Genomic DNA, 17,541 nt, shown 5'->3' on the forward strand with positions numbered 1-17,541 from the left:
TTGGTGTTCGCGGCGCAGCGCAGCTGTGGCTCTTTTTAGGCAACGACATGTAATAACGTTGTCAAGACTCCCTTTGGCTTGTGCTCTCCCCTTCCTGTCTATTTTACACCTGCAGTAGGCATTAAATATGAGCTGAAGGTCAGCGCTTTGCTGGTTTTGTTTTTGCTTCTGCCTACCTTCGCGTCGTTTAGATTTAGACTTAGACTACTTGTGCAAAGTGCCCGCTTTCGCAACTGGCAGGAAAGGGATCATGCAGAAATTTCTAACTGAACGCGAGTGCAGGTTGTCCTACAGGATATTACATAGATATTACAATTTCTTTACGATTAGTTTCCCAATACGGCATATTCCTTACGAATACGGCATAGGGGACTACCAAGTACGAGTACTGACAGCGGTCACCAGGCGATTGTTGTGCGATAAGGTTTTCGCCGTCAAAATTTAACCGCATGCTTCAATGATACTACAATTGGCGTGCCTATATTAACAAATATGAAAAAGAAATTTCTCTCAAGTTATGATAAGGCCGTATTCAAACGCGCTATGCAGGGTGAGAATCCTGAGGATATGATGCTATTGTATGCACTGTAAATGGTACATAAGCTATGCTTCTCTTTTCCGTGCATCTTCATCACCTGCAATTTTGCACTCTTTAATATCTTACCGTAATGGAAGGCAGATCCTGAGGTTCTCGGATATACGTACGTACAGAAAATGGACACACTTGTGAAAAAGTCATCTTGGCGAAAGTGAATGGCAAGTGCCAAGGAACTTGATTGTGCTTTTACACATAAAAAGCGTAGTGTCCTGTACAAAAAAAAAAAAAATACGAGGATGCCTAAGCACTTATTAGTACTGAATAAGAAAGCAATCGTATATAATTGCATGCCGCTGAGCGGTCCTTTGAGATATGAACTCCTCGTGGGCGAGGGAGCGCGTTGGCACGCTTGTCCAACGCTCCCAGGGTAAAGCAAGGCCGGTGCAATCCGATCCGTGACGTCATGCTACCTCGCCCTACTGCCATAGAATGTAATGGGGATGCTCTCGAGTAGGCCGCGCTCATTTTCACGTCTTTGCTTTCGTTAAGCCGGGCTTCGCAGTGGAATTTGTGGCCCGAATAGCCTGATGGCATTAAGCAGACTCCACAGGCTTGCATTGTTAGAGGCGCTCGCTTAGGCCAAGGGTGAGACATTCGGTTTCTGACCAGGGGGTCCTAGGTTCGAAACTCATTACAACCAACGTTCTTCCTTTTCAATTTATTCATTTTTTATACATTAAGTCCTTTAGAGCAAATACCGTGGCGAAATTAGAACGCAGGCTGGATATTGTGCGACGAAGGGACGCACGGATAACACAGGTTTCCGAGAGCGAGCGTGACCTGGCGTCGTGTTTATGCCCTCTCCCCTTAAACAACAAATGGCACAGCAGCAGTTGTACGATTTCGCCTGCTCTGCTTCGTCGAGGCGCGCAAGCGACGGGACGTCGCAGCGAATGTAATATTAATTTAGCGCAGTTTCGCTTGTACGGACACCGGCTTTTTCGCTCATGGGCCATTTGATGGTCTCTGATGCAAAAATAACTGCATTTTAACGCATCGGTAGTCACGCACGCGTCCATCGTGGGCGTGCTAGAACCTTTGCGATTTTGCGCACACTGCTCTGCGATCGCCTACGCTGAAGACGCTTCTCAGTTTTCTGTGAATTAGCTCCAAAGCGGTTTGTTATCTATATCCCGTGCCAGTTGCTCACGTCATTCGCACGTGAAAGATGGCACTTTGAGACGCTGCCATACAGTGATCTGCCTTGGGATCGGCACGCCTATTTCTTATTACAATGCGTTCAGCTTCCGCCCGCCCTTTTTGCATTCAGATAGACTCAAAGTGTACGAGGGCCACCTAAAATGGTACCTCAGTATAAACGAGACACAAAAATATAGAACCTTGTATTTCTCGATGGTGTCTACAGCTTGTGCAGGCGTCATCATGGTCGGCACCAAGACACAGGTGATGCCGGCCAGCGCAGCCAACATGGTGAACATCATGCCCGACTGGTGGGTAATGGGAGGGGACGCAAGCAGGACGCTTGACGTTTCCGCCAGCATATGCCACCTGCATAATGTACGGCACAAATATTGTGTAAATGAGAGGAAGTTGCCCTTCTATCACGAATTACACAGAAACACTCACACTTTTGGGGACCGCAGACATGAATGGTTAGAACGTAAGGATGCTGCCAGATGGGGCTCTGGATATGGGGCGCTCCACAATTCAGTGGAACACGAACATGTTGAAGCAATGGTAACATACATTTGGAAATTTCGTGCTGCGTTCGTAGCGGCAAATGGAGTTCAATTGAAGAGGCTTGAACTAGTTCGCCTTTGTCAACTCATTTTACTTTTATTTTATACTTAAAGGATCATAAAAAAATGACCGCCCGTCAACTGCTGTGAAGAGGGGTGCAAGCGAAGCTCGGGATGCGCGGCTCTTCGTTGTCGGAACGCCTCGGCTTCGCGCTTCCTCACACCGAGGTCGGCACGTCGACGACGAGCCCTTTCTCGAGACTGTGCCCAGCGGCGTTCATCTAACACTGCCTGTTCTTCGGCAGAACGCATGACGCGTGGCCCGCTCCCGCTGCTCTTTCTTCAACGCAGCCTGCTCTTTGGCAGAACGAACCAAACGCGGCCTCCCCACCCGGTACCGGGCCTGAACTGTTGGGAAATGGCGGGCGCGAGGCAAGTGAACACGCTATCATGCCGGTTCTCTCCTACGGAAGAAGGGAACACCAGTGATTGGCTCACGCCTTGCGCTGCGTCTACTTCTTCATGCATATAAAACCCAGCTTTGAAGGGCGCGTAGGATGAACCACCATTTGCTGAATCGGTGGTCTCGCAAACCGGGGGTCGGAGGTTCCAATCCTATTTCGCACATGGAGAATTCAGACTGGTATATAGATTCAACGGTTCTCTAGTACCAGATGTATCTGATGACCAGAAATTTATAGAAGTCAAGAGAGGAATAGGTGTCATATACAGATGGCGTGGCAATGTGGAAACAGGCCGTCATATATCGACAACGCCTTAGCCTCAGAAATCGTATATGGACAGCTAAACAAAATGATAATATACGAAAACAGAAAAATAGCTTGGGAAGCGATCACAAACACTTCACCCTAAAATTTCGGAGAGATACGAATTCAAAACACAAACCACCCTCGAGATCACTCAGAGTTCCAACAAAAAATTCGCAAATGGCTATAAGGGTTGAAGACGGTAACATTTTCGAAGGAGACGATGCGAGGCGGCACATCACCGACGTTAATAGAGAACACTTTTACATTTAAGAAAGCATACTTCAGACACAAACACATAAAGGAACAAAATAGAAGACTGAGAGATTAAAATTTAGTATAACAATCTGTTTTTGAAAGAAAACCACAGTAGAATCTTCATAAGACGGAAGGAGAGCCCGTTTAAATCTTATAGAACAAATTTTTAATAGAAGGAAGTATATTATTACACTTCGCGAAAGCGTTAGATAAGGTCTGTCGTAAACTTCTACTTTATAAACTAAGTGAGCTGAGCCTTGACACTAACATCCTAAAATGGATTGATTGCTTCCTATTTGATCGCTCTCAATTTGTAACTGCAAACGGCCATAACTTCCCACTTCTCGTTCAGTGCTCGAGCCTCTTTTCTTTCTCATTTAAATTAACGATCTCCCTTCTTCACTATCAACTAACATTCACCTATTTACTGATGATTATTATCTATCGTAAAATAGCTAATGCAGAGGATGTTAACCACCTTCAGTTTGATCTAGTTAGTGTAGCTAACCAGTGCAAACATTGGCTAATGGAAATAAACGTTGGCAAATGTAAAGTGGTGCGGTTATCTCGAATAACTAACAGCATGCTTACATATGACCTAAATATTGTTCCCTTGGAAATAATTTATTCTTATAAATACCTAGGTGTTCATATCTCTGCTAATTTAGCTTGGAAAGTTCATGCCAACTACGTAATTCGCAATGCTAACCGCATGCTTGGCTACCTACACCGTAGCATTTCAACTGCCCTTTCATCCCAGAAAATGGTTTGTACTATACTCATACGTCCGAAACTTGAATATGCATGCGCTGTTTGGGACCCTGCTATTTACAAACTAATTAAGTCATTAGAACTCGTGCAAAATAAGTCAGGTAATTTCATCTGACGTAATTACAACAGAACTGCAAGTGTGTCTGCCATGAAAACCAACCTTGCACTTACCCCACTTTCTCCTCGTCGTAAAATGGCACGTCTAAGCCTTTTTCATAAATAGTACCATCATGCAACACTCCGCAAGGATTTCAATTTTGAGCCACAATACGTATCGCTTCGAATCGATCACCTTTATAAAGTTGGTCTCGAATCACGTCACACTAAAACTTTTTTGCAGTCATATTTTCTGCGGTCATCCACGGAATGGAACCATCTACCTGGTGAAGTCGTATCCATTTACGATAACCAACGATTTCGAGCAGTTCCACCTAATATTGTGTAATTGAGGCATTTGTTGTTCTTGTTGTTTACTGCATGGTTGTAGCTTTAGTACTTTTGTATTTATCGCATTATCTTAGTTTGCTACCAAGTTATGATGACGTTGTTAACCCTAGCTAAAGCTGTAAGATCGGAAGCCTTTGTACTTAAACGTTCTAACTGCTTTTATTTGTTTCTTTTATTATTTGGTGTAACCCACTCCCCTCTTTAATGCCTTTGGCCGTAAGGGTAATAATAAATACGTAAATAAATAAATAACTAAATGAAAAAACTCGGTCCATTGAGCAAGGCACTGCTGACTAGTCATGCCTTAGAGCAATTTCTTTAAATGAACAAAATTCTGGTTGAGTGGCCTGAAAGCCAGATCAACCTAATATCCAAAGACAAAGGCGATATGGATAAGAAGAGCTCGTACATGCTCGATAGAGCAACGTCGGTCACATACAAAATGGCAATGCAAGCCAAAAATTTAGAACCGTCGAGGTGGCTGGAGAAAAATGAAGTACTTCGGAAACTACATAATGGGTTGAGACCAGCCAGACGCTTAGTGGACATTATGTTTCTACTAACTCAGTGCACATAGATTTCAGTAGCTCAGAATATAATTTTATGGATAGCATTTCAATACATAAAAGGACTCAACCACAACGCAGACTGGAAATTGCTATAGAATGTTTTTAGAGCTAAGGCATAGATGACAATTTCGCGGAGCGGCTGAGGGAGATATGTAGAGACAACCGCGTGCAAGCTATACGGGAAGGCAGAAAATGCAATGAAGTGGTGGAACTTCAAGGACTGAAGCAAGGACATCGTCTGTCTCCAATACTCGCGTTTTATGTTAAGAGTATAGAAAGATGTCTAGAAAACTGGGAATTAGGGTTTTACTTATACCACATGCGTAATCAACAAATGGTACAAGAGAAAAAAAATTAAATTAAATTAAATTATGGGGTTTTACGTGCCAAAACCACTTTCTGATTATGAGGCACGCCGTAGTGGAGGACTCCGGAAATTTCGACCACCTGGGGTTCTTTAACGTGCACCTAAATCTAAGTACACGGGTGTTTTTCGCATTTCGCCCCCATCGAAATGCGGCAGCCGTGGCCGGGATTCGATCCCGCGACCTCGTGCTCAGCAGCCCAGCACCATAGCCACTGAGCAACCATGGCGGGTGGTACAAGAGAAGGTCCCCGGAATGAAGTATTCGTATGACACAGTGCTACTAGTGCATAATGCAAGAGATTTACGGACACTTGTGAATATCAATGGCAACGAAGCGACACACCAATGCCTTCGGTTTAGCCTAGAGAAATCGGGAATCATGGTCTTTAATGAAGAGACGAGCAATTACGTGGTATCAAATGAAGAGCGAGTCATACACACAGTCCAGAAATGTAAATACCTCAAAGTATACATAAAGGATGGAACGATTATTCAAGCACACACCAAAGATAATCTGGAAAGAAAGGGGAAGTGGAATGCAGCAATAATGAAACAGAGTACTTGTGGCCACAATAAATATGAGGTGGTGCATGTAATGTGGCAATGAGTAATGATGCCAGCGCTAACTTTAGCAAATGTCATTCAGTGCATTAAAGTGGATATCTTGTCGGTGTTGGAAGTTAGCCAAAGACCGATAGCCCGTTTATCTTTGGGAGCCCACGGTAAAACCACAAGAGAGGCAGTGAAGGGTGACATAAGTTAGGCCTTCTTTAAGTCCGAGAAGCGTTGGGCAATATAAGTTTTGAAGAACCACTCTGTAACATTGATTAAAATAAATGGGCGGCCAAAGTGCACAGGTATCTGCACCTGAAAAGTGCGGACAGAAAATGGAGGAAGAGGTCAAGAAACTTGGCAACCAAGTAAAGGGTAACTGAAAGTGTCCTAACACTGCAGCGGTAGCAGAACGTCGACGGACATATCGTCGTATTTTTTAGTAGCTGTGTAGGTCGTACGGATCGCGATCTGCTCTGTTCAAGCGCTGTACTGGTAGTATTACAAAAGGGACTACTGTTCAAGTGTACGTGGGTACGCTGGCATACGTTGTTCTAATTAAAATTTTTCTCTTGTGAACGCACCCTATAACTCCCCAAGAGGGACGGAAATTAAGTAAATTATTATTCATAAACACCTCCATAGAAAGCAGCCTAATTTCACAATAAATGTATGTAAGAGTTATTCATGAAAAGCTTGGCGCTCTCTAGGCAATCTGAAAGAAAGAATTGGAGGTGTCACAGGAGAGCAAAGAGCGATTTGTGCAAGATGGATACGAGAAATAACTGTTATGCTAAAGGGTGCGCATAAAAATCTATTTTTTATTTATTTATTATTTGACAAATATTGTTTAGCCCTTTCAAGCAGTAAAGCAGTAGAGCAAAACAAGAACCAGGTGCATCACTATATATACTGTGGCTTGGAAACCATATGTCATATTAAGGAAGACAAGTGCATTTATCGAAACGTTGGCGCCTGCTTTCCCCTTGTTCTCGTTTTGGCCATCGTCTTGAATTTCCATCTCCTGCCTTCCCCGCGTTATATTGATTGTTTTACCACGGGAAGCTTTTGCTATTGTTACTTTCAATTATTCGACCTGTGGGAATATCGTGTCTGCTGAAGGATGAATCCCAACATAAAAACGTACCAACTGTTTATTCGATTAGCGATGGCAGCGGACGAGCTTACCAACGCGACGCTCGTCTCGCTAGCGGAAGGAAAAAGCAACTCTTCCCAGCTGGGCAGCCCCTTTTTATAGCCACCGTCAGTAACGCATACCTCGGGTGATGCAGTGGTGACGCTGTGTTTTATCGATAACACAGTCCAGCGCGTAGCCGTGGTACGCTGGGTTGGATGATAACAAGGCGGAACCACAGACCATTATCGTGATATTTACGTGACATCGCCATAATATACCACTCGGTTGTAGTGCATGAAGTCAGTAATCTGTGCCCGCCATTTAGAACATTCCGAAACGCCCGAATTCGATCCACGAGAACTGCTTTCTAGCACACGAAATGTTTTCGCGTTGCTGTCCCACTCGACTACTGTACAGCACGAGCAGCAGTGTTGCAATTTCTAGCTTACGTGCCTCAGTTTAGCATTACAACTTGTTTCAGCGCCAAAATTTGTATTCTTCCTTCTCCGCCGAGCCAATAAATTCAAAACGCGTACATTTTTTCTCCGTGATGTTCCATAGTGTTTAGGGGAGCGAAATCCAATAATGCACATGTACTGTGGATTTGGCTCAATCTAAGGAAACCCAAGTGATCAATTTTATTTTTCAGTCCCCCAATACGACATGCCTCATAATCATTTTGTGGCTCCACACGTAAAAGCTCACATTTTTTTCTTATTACCCTTTATAATGTGCAATGCTCAGCTGTCCCTACTGCGAGGCTGCGATATTTTCTCTTGAATGACAGCAAAGATAGAGACAAGTGAACTGCTCTTGTCATTCAAATTCAAAATTAACGTGTCTTGAAGTGCATAAGTGGCTTTCAAGTCTATAAGAGGCCTTTTTATCCCATACAAAACAGGAGTCATCATGGCGGGTTCCGCGTTTGAGGGTAGAGATGGCTGCCGCATATTTTGAAGTCGCCTTCATTATCATCGCAAGCAGGTTCACACTTCACCAGCATTGATACACAGACAGTCGAGTGTTGCTTTGATCAGAAAGATACATGCTCGCCCAATCTCCAGTGACAATACGTTAGAAATATTTAATTGCACAAGTTAACAGCCATAAGCGAATTCTGCTAAATAAATCCTCTCATTTTGCTGCTCAAGTGGCGCTCAATGTAGGCGTCTTGCTCCGGTTTGCCTAGTCACTTATGGTAAATGAGCTGTTCGAAAATCTACGCGAGCTTTTCGTGTGCTTATTAATTATACTAAAATGATGCCACCCAGTTTTGCCAGTGAACTTGGCACTATTTTTAGTCTCCCCTCGTCCTCCCGACAGATTATGTATATTTTAGGGACTAGTTACAACCTTGCGCCGGCAAATTGATGTGATCTCACCTTTGGAACTGCTGCGCTGTGTCAAGTACAAGCCATCTCACTATCGACTGTTCTACAGCACGGTCTATTGCCACCCTTCACCAACTGGCTGAGGCTGGCTCGCCAGAGCCTTGCTCCTCTCGTGATTTACTGTCCCAGTGAAGCTGCTTTAGACTTTAGCGTCTCGTGTGGCGATGGGCTTGATTCATGTATCGAATAGGGAATTTGCAGAGAATTCGAAAAGGTAAATTGCCGTGTCCCAGTACACACGTAAACGGACGTTATATGTGTACCTTCTACTTTTTCTTCGTCGCGATCAAACACCGCTTGCTGTCGTCATTCGGTTTCCACTTACCGAGGTTCACGCCTGCGTCCCTCATGATTGTGTGCCACCTCTCGTAGATGTCTAAACGTTCTTCGAAAATTTCTGCATAAATAGGCTCATCATCGATATAAATATTCATCATGTAGGCTAATGTCTTTCCTTCACGTGCGGTGTCCAAGTGAAATAGATTAGTCACCATTGGTTGAAATGGAGTAGATGTTGACCCAAAGCGCACCGGAGCCATTCCACAATGTTACTGTTGTGGTTGCTGGAAACTGTATAAATCCAAAGTGGAATGCATCTCGATCAGGCTCATATATCTCGATTTCCCATGTCTGTGGTAATGGTTATGGGGTACTAGCGAAAACCTATCAAGACATGCAGCAGTTCTGGACTCAGATTTTTCCCCTTTCTCCAAGCAGTCACTAAGGGAAGGGAGACCGTGCGCATTCAACGACTCGTCAAGAACTACTCTGAGCTTCGTAGGCATTGATTCCTGTCTTATCACTTCTCTATGAGGCACATAGTAGGTAGCTCTTCCATTAGGAAAGTTTTCGGGCGCTAATTCCGTGCTGCATCGCTGTAGCTGGCCGTGATGTGGCGATAGCCTTTTAGCTCGCTTGCGTAGACGAATGAGAGCCGTATCACAGTTAGCTCCGTGTAGATGCTTGCGCTCTTCTTCCTACGCTAGCGTAACGGTATACCTACCATTAGATTTGCTGATTGTCTTGTGAAATAGCTCCAGAGATTTGTACGTGATTGAGTCGCGTTGATGAGTGATACCCATCGCTTTGATTTGCCAAAACGACTGCAAGATCAGCGAGGTTGTTTCATTGTCAGAAATACTCTTCACCAATAGTGCACAGACGATCAAGTTCGTGTCGAGTTTGATGAATACTTTGTATCGAATTATTCTTTGGAATACTCTCTGCAGAGAACTGAACAGAGCTCGATGAGTACCGGATATTTTGTTTACAAGATCATTTCAAACCTTTTACGACGCTTAGGGAGTCCCTACATAGAATTGTTTTGTGAAGTTATAATTTCCTTGTATGCTTCACAGCCGACAACAGAGCACTGGCCTCAGCCGTAAAGGTAGTTGTTTCCGCGTGGTGTACACCGGCTTCCGAGAAGGATGAACCGAAGGATGCGTAAGATATCCCGACGTGTGACTTCGAAGCGTCTATGTAGAACTCTTTGCAGGAGTGCTTGCACTGGAGTTCTAGGAAATGCATTGGGACTTCTCGAATGCATTCTAGAAAACATTCTACTACCTGCTACTCCAAAGGAGGTAACATCTTCGATGCTTTAAAGAATGTTCAAGGAGGGGGACATGCATTTCATTGCTAAGCTTCCTCACACGCAGCGAGCAAGGCTGTCTTACAGAGGGACGATTACGAAAAAGTGTAGCACACATCATATCGTTAAAGGTATTAGAACATGGATGTTCATGATTAGGATGCATTTTGAGAAAATATGTAAGGCTGATCTTTGTTCTCTGCAGATGGAGTGACCACTCGTTTGATTCTACGTGTAAGCATTCAATAGGGCTTATTCTGAAAGTGCTAGTGGTTCAGCAGATGCCTAGATGGTGGAAAGGATGTACCATCCTTAGTGCGCTCGGGGCTTTAGAGTTATGTACGTCGGCACCATAGTCCAACCGTGATCTAATTAGGCTCTTGTAAAGATTCATTGAACAATTCCTGTCACTACTCAATCTTGTATGGGATAGAATTTTCAGTAAGTTCATTGTTTTGAGATATTTTGCTTTAAGCTATTTTATGCGCGGAATGAAAGTAAACCTGGAGTCAAGTATGATACCTAGAAATTTGTGCTCTCTGTTGGCATATAATTAAAAAAAATTAAACTATGGGGTTTTACGTGCCAAAATCACTTTCTGATTATGAGGCATGCCGTAGTGGGGGACTCCGGAAATTTCGACCACCTGGGGTTCTTTAACGTGCACCTAAATCTAAGTACACGGGTGTTTTCGCATTTCGTCCCCATCGAAATGCGGCCGCCGTGACCGGGATTCGATCCCGCGGCCTCGTGCTCAGCAGCCTAACACCATAGCCACTGAGCAACCACGGCGGGTTGTTGACAGATAATGGCTGTCCACACAGTTCTGCACAAGGATCTGGAACCAGGCCTCTCTTTATTTTAAAAAGAATACGAGTGCTTTTGTGGCGGGTGATTTAAATCCACTTTTGCCCGCCCACTTGCACGCGTTGTTCAAGCCATGCTGTACCTGTTTCTCGCACACTGCGAGATTACAAGATTTCAAGCCTATTTTATTTCTTCCTCACAGACGGAATAAAATATAGCTGGTGGTAACGAGACACGGAGTGTGCTCATCTTAATGATAAAGAGCGTGCATATAAGTACGCCTCCCTGAGATACAACACTTTTGTGTATAACTTGACGTGACACAACATAGCCAATTTTGACGCGGAAGGTACGATTAGACAAATAGTTTACTATTAGTTTAAGCATATTCCCAAGGATGTCTGTTTCTGACAAGTCTCGCAAGATTCTGTAGTTCCACGTTGTGTCGTACGCCTTCTCTATATTGAGGAATATCGATAAGGAAAACTATGTATGTACAAATGGGTCACAAATATTTCCTTCAGTGCGCACAAAATGATAAGTTGTGCAGCGCCCTTCCCTGAAGCCGCACTGATAGGGATCAAGCATTTCGTTCAGTTGAAGGAAATGTGTGAGTCATCGAATAATATTTTTCTAAAAAGCTTACAAAGGCAACTTGTGAGGGATATGGGGTGGTAAGTTGCCACCGAGGAAGGGTCTTTACTCTGCTTCAAAACAGGGACCACAATTGCTGTTTTTTCCATGCGGATTCAAGGGATCCAGCAGCCCAAATAGTGTTGAAAAGTGCGAGTAGTATAACTTGTCTGTCGTTGTCTAAGCTTTTGATGTCATACATAGCTCTGTCACATCCCGGTGCAGAGCTCTTGCATGCGATCAAGGCAGCTCTCAAATCAGCAATACTAAACAGCCGGTTATACGGTTCGTTATGTTGGCATTTATGCACGACTCGCTTGCATTCTTTTATTTGTTTATGTTTCCGGAAATAGGTGTGAACAATGTATTGAGATTGACACACGCTCATATTGCTCCCTAAGAGAGTCTCCCTGATTTTCCAACGTATTCCCTTGGTCATTCACCAGAGGCAACGGATGAATTTGTGGCCATTTTAGCTTGGTTAGGCCCTTCTACTCTTTCGTCTCCTGTCTGAATGAATTTATACCGGAGAGGAACCTCATCCAGCCTTTTCTTTTTGCCTGACGTTGTGTCCGCCTTCCCTGTGATTTAATGTTTGTACATATAATTAGATTTATTGCATTTTATGATCTATGCAATAAGCCCCATGCCTTATTTTGCCTCTTTCTGCCACTCTCTAGTCTTTGTTTCCCCAGGGATCACGCCTTGTAAGTAAACCACCATTCGTTTGTGGGATAAACTTCGGCTGCATCAATAATAAAAGCGATAAACTTGCAAGAATAACATCTATACGAAAATCGTTTATAAAATATTGTGGTACATAAGTTGACAACATAAGTAAAATAATGCCAGTCAGCCGATGCTATTTGCCATCGAGGAAAATGGGGAGGGTTCTCATGGAGAGTTATGAGGTTTAAAGTTACAGCAATTTGCACATTTCTAAAAAGTTTATGATTACGTTCCATTCCAGGTGAGGAAAAAGAGAAGCAGAGCCAATCGCTAGAGCTATCGATAAATAAGAGTTGTGTTGGACGCTGTAATAGGTCGGCTCCTTTTTATTAAAGAGGCAAGCACTAGCGGTCAGTAGAAAATCTTCAATGAATCAACTACTCGCGCCGTATCGCGAGTCTCCCCACATCGTGTTGTGGGCGTTAAAATCACTATCGAGTATTTAGGGGTCCGGAAGCTGATCAATGAGGTTATAGAAATCGCTTTTTCTCAGATAATAGCTATGGGATATGTATCTAGAACATACAGTGACCCATTTATTAAAAAGGATTGCCCGAACTGACACTGCCTCAAGGGGTGTCTGAAGGCCGACGTGTTGACAAGTTACACTCTTGTCGGCGACTATTCTTACACCACCGAAGGCGTTAGCCTCGCCATGGTCTTTTCGAAAGATGGTGTAAATACGAACAAAATTAGTGTTCGTTGGCTGCAGATGTGTCTCCTGAACAGACAGCAACGTTGAATTATGTTTCTGTAAGAGTTCTATAATATTATCGAGGTTATGAAGAAGTCCTGTAACATTCTATTGTGGTAATTTATTTTTTTATTTATTTATTTATTTATTTATCATACCCTCAAGGTACGGTTTACATTGCAGAGGGGAGGGGCAAAGTATATACAGAGGCAAATCGCAAAATAAGAAAGGAAGGCAAACAACATGGCAAAAAACATCGTATACAAAATAATAAGAATGGTAAATAGAAACTTGTAAGCGTGGCAAAAATACATGGCGTAACAAAAAAAAAGAAATGAAAGAACATACCGTATAAAAATCCAAGCCATAACTTAAAATTATGGCATAAAAGCAGTTATTATGCAGAACAATCAAACGCAACATTAATTTATAACATGCAACTTTGAAGTGTGCTTTTAAAGTTATTGGTGTCAGTTATGCTTGTAAGTAATGAGGGTAAGTTATTCCAATATTTGCTCGTTTGGGGAAGAAATGAATATGAAAAGCCGACGGTGTTGCAGTGGGGAATGTTAACCTTTTGGCGGTGGTCAATGCGAGATGAAATGTATGGTGGCGGTTGAACAAAGATAGAACGTAAATATGTGTTGTGGTAGTAGATTTTATGGAAAAGACATATGCGAGATAGTTTTCTACGGGTTGATAACAGCGGCAGGTGTAGGAGAGCTTTCATGTTAGTGACAATCGCAGTTCTTTGGTAGTTGGGGAGAATGAAACGAGCTGATCGATTCTGTATTGCCTCTAGAGACTGTATGAGGGTGTCATGACCAGGGTCCCATACTGATGATGCGTACTCTAGTTGTGGATGAATGTAAGTTGTGTACAATAAGAGTTTTGGCGATGATGGTGCTAGAGAAAATTTCCGACGAAAGTATCCCAGTGTACGAGTGGCCTTAGATGTTATGTGATCAATATGTGTTTTCCAGGATAGAGTGTTGGCAATGTGAACCCCCAAGTATCCATATGACGTTACACATTCTAGTGGGATGTTATTTAGCGTATAGGTGGGGCAGATCACGTTAGTATGAGAAATCCTCATAGTCTTACACTTTCTAATGTTTAATTCCATGCGCCACGTACGACACCACTCATTTATGTTATTAAGATCCTCCTGAATTAGTAGAATATCTGAAGAATTATTTATTTTATGATACAAGATGCAGTCATCCGCAAATAGACAAATGTTCGAGGAAACGTGAGTGGGCAAGTCATTATTATAAATCAGGAATAATAAAGGACTGAGCACAGACCCTTGCGGGACGCCAGAGTCAACTGGGGCTAAAGCTGAGTTAGCGTCAATAGTTGTTACAAATTGAACACGTGATGTCAGAAAAATGCGAACACAATTAATTACGGAGGGGTATATGTTTAGAACGTCTAATTTATGAAGAAGCAGTGCATGGTTCACCTTGTCAAACGCTTTAGAGAAGTCGAGAAATATACAGTCTGTTAAAAAACCAGAATCTAAATTGGCATTTAGGTCATTAGTGAAGATGATAAGCTGAGTGCCACAGGAGAAGTTTTTACGGAATCCATGCTGCATAACTGTGAAGTTGCTATTTTCAAGAAAATTAACTAGATGCGTGTATATTATATGCTCCATAACTTTGCATGGTACAGATGTAAGTGAAATAGGTCTATAGTTCTGTGGATCATCGGTTGGTCCAGTATTGTGAATGGGGATTAGTTTGCCAATTTTCCAATCATACGGTAATGTGCCAGAGATGGAAGATTGTGAGTAAATGCATTCTAGTAGGATTGAACAGTATTCCGCTGTGTTTTGTAAGAATATAGTATTAATTTCATCTACCCCACATGATGCTTTAGGTTTTAATTTCTGTACTATGGCTTTGATACCGGTTGAGTCGAAAACGATGGGATCCATGAAGCGGTAGTTAGTTGAATTTATCTCAGGCATCGGATCAGGGATCTGAGGTGATGAGAATGACTGAGTGAAGGTATTGTTAAGCACAGTAGAACACAATAGGTCACGTACTGGGTCCCCCGAAGTTGTCAGCAATGATATTCCAGTTGTATGGTTATTTCCTTGTATGGTTTCCCAGAAGCGCTTTGGATTAGTCTTCAATAAATTTGGAAGTGTACAAGTAAGGAATGAAAATTTGGCTGACCTTAGGGCTTTAATATATGAAATTGCTCCGTGTTTATATGCTAGCCAATGTGTCCGTTTTAAGGAATGTTTCGCTGTACGGAATAAACGTTTTTTCCTGTTCGATAACCGATTCAGATATGTGCTGTACCATGGTGCTTTAATGTTAGCATAGACGGATCGAAGGGGCACGTATTTGTTGATAAGTTCACTTATTTTAGTTTTGAATATAGACCAATTAGTATCTACGGAGCGTTCCAGATGAAGTGGTAGGAAAGTGTCTAGAAATATGCATAGTTCTCTGTTGATGGCTTCATAGTTAGCTTTTTTATAATCTCGGAACTTTTTCCGCTGTCGGTATGTTTTTTGTTGTGTTGTTGTAAGTGTAAAATGCAAGATGTCATGATCGCTCAGTCCGGGTATGTGTCACCACAGAAAAGTTATCGGGTGATGACGTTAGAATGAGGTCCAGGAGTGAAGATGTGTTCTGCGCTACACGTGTTGGAAGTCTGACGATCTGCGATGAGCCGAAGTCAGAGCAAATGGAAATGAACCGATTGGCCTCGGCCGACGAAAGATTAGAAAAGGGATTGACATGTGACCAGACAATGTTAGGAAAATTAAAATCGCCTAGGAGTATAACACGTAGTATTATTTTTTTAAAACTAATAATTATACAGCACCAAATTAACTCTAAATTCGTATCAATGGTCACAGAAAAACAATTAGTACACTCTTAAATGGCGAGGAGAACGCCACCACCAATTCTACCTGTTCGGTCACTTCGGTAAACAACGTATTGGTTCTCGCACTCAAACAGTTCGGGGTTTGTTATTTTGCTATTTAACCATGTTTCTGTGAGTACAATGATGTCACCATTACAGTCGTTAATAACAGCACATAATTCGTCTTTCTCAGGAAAAAAACTACGAATGTTAGTAAAAAGAACTGAACACCCGCAATCTTTTAAGGCACCTCCCCTCGGATGGCCCTAACTTGGCTGTAACTTACGGCCAGAACGAAGAGTTGTGCCAGGTGTAAGCGTTCTGCGCATTTCATGATTACTTTCACTGGCTTCATAATATGCGTAGCATTTCCCATCTAACATTAGTTTTTTTATATCGTAGTTCGAAAAACGTGCTTTTCGATTTGCCATATTCTATTAATTTTTTCCTTGTGTTACGAGTTGCTTGGCAGAAATCTTCACTCATTGCTGTGTCTGTGTTTTTTAACTAACCTCGCTTTGAAGAGGCGAGCTCCCTGGTTTTATAGGTTTCAAATTTAGTTATTAATGGTCGAGCTTTCGCTGAACCGAAGCGACCAATTCTGTGCGCCCGGCATATTTCAGAACCCGTTATGTCAACCTTCAAAGTATTATTCAGCAAGTTTAGTATCTTATTTTCTGATTCTGATGAAGTTTCGTCTGCGGTGTCTGGGATTCCATAAAAGATCAGATTATTTCTTCGAAATCGATATTCTGCGTCATCAAGACATGAGTGAAACGCACTCGTGTCTTTTTTGAGGCGCTCTACCGTGGCATGCAACTCTTTCATATCTTTTTGGTACAGCTCGAAAACAGAGGTTTGGGTTTCAACTTTCGCTAGTCTATCCTTTATTTCGGACATCGCTTCTGAAACAGACTGCTGCTGTTGCTTTACTTCAGCTACTGTTTCCAATATTGTTTATTGCGCTGATTCAATTCTCTTTGTACGCTGATTCAAGTCCTTCATCGTTTTCAGAACTTCTGCAAGATTATCAGGACCGGGGTTGCTTTCAACATCCCCACAAAGAAGAAACAGCAAGGAACAAAAAGGCAATAGGACGGCTTCAGGGTACGGATGCACGATAGCGAATGGATCATCTGATCTGAAGCTACGACAAGGTAATTTAGAAAGACACCTAACCTGCCGGACGAAAAAAGAGGTGTGTAAGCCTTTCGTTCTTCCGCTCATCGTGCCCCCGTGCCCACTGGAGAGATACTGTTCGATGCTTGGCCTTATCCTCTCTAGAAGTGATGACGTTGACGTCGCAGCTGCGCACTGGCGGAATTGCAGGTGGCGCCCGATGCGCACTGCCAGGTCCACGTGAGCTGTTGCCAGCAGGTGTGGGTCCGGAGCAGAGGCGGCATCACAAATTCCGTCCAAGGGTGGAAGGTTATCCCGAAGGCCAACCACCAATGCGCCGGCCGCGAAGACAACGACGAACTGCAGGACGAAAAAAGAGGTGTGTAAGCCTTTCGTTCTTCCGCTCATCGTGCCCCCGTGCCCACTGGAGAGATACTGTTCGATGCTTGGTCTTATCCTTTCCAGACATGATGACGTTGACGTCGCAGCTGCGCACTGGAGGAATTGCAGGTGGTGCC

General features: G+C 43.0%; 1 protein-coding gene across 1 annotated transcript in view; it reads right to left on the bottom strand.

Annotated features, from left to right (window-relative positions):
* Positions 1 to 17,541, bottom strand: part of LOC126530654 (uncharacterized) — a 100,048-nt gene that overhangs the window by 37,753 nt on the left and 44,754 nt on the right. The window contains exon 5 of the mRNA XM_072287983.1: positions 1,939 to 2,107. Coding sequence (XP_072144084.1) covers positions 1,939 to 2,107 — 169 coding nt within the window. The remainder of the gene's footprint in view (positions 1 to 1,938; positions 2,108 to 17,541) is intronic.

This window comes from Dermacentor andersoni, chromosome 4, assembly GCF_023375885.2.
Source record: "Dermacentor andersoni chromosome 4, qqDerAnde1_hic_scaffold, whole genome shotgun sequence".
Classification (NCBI taxonomy): Eukaryota; Metazoa; Arthropoda; class Arachnida; order Ixodida; family Ixodidae; genus Dermacentor; species Dermacentor andersoni.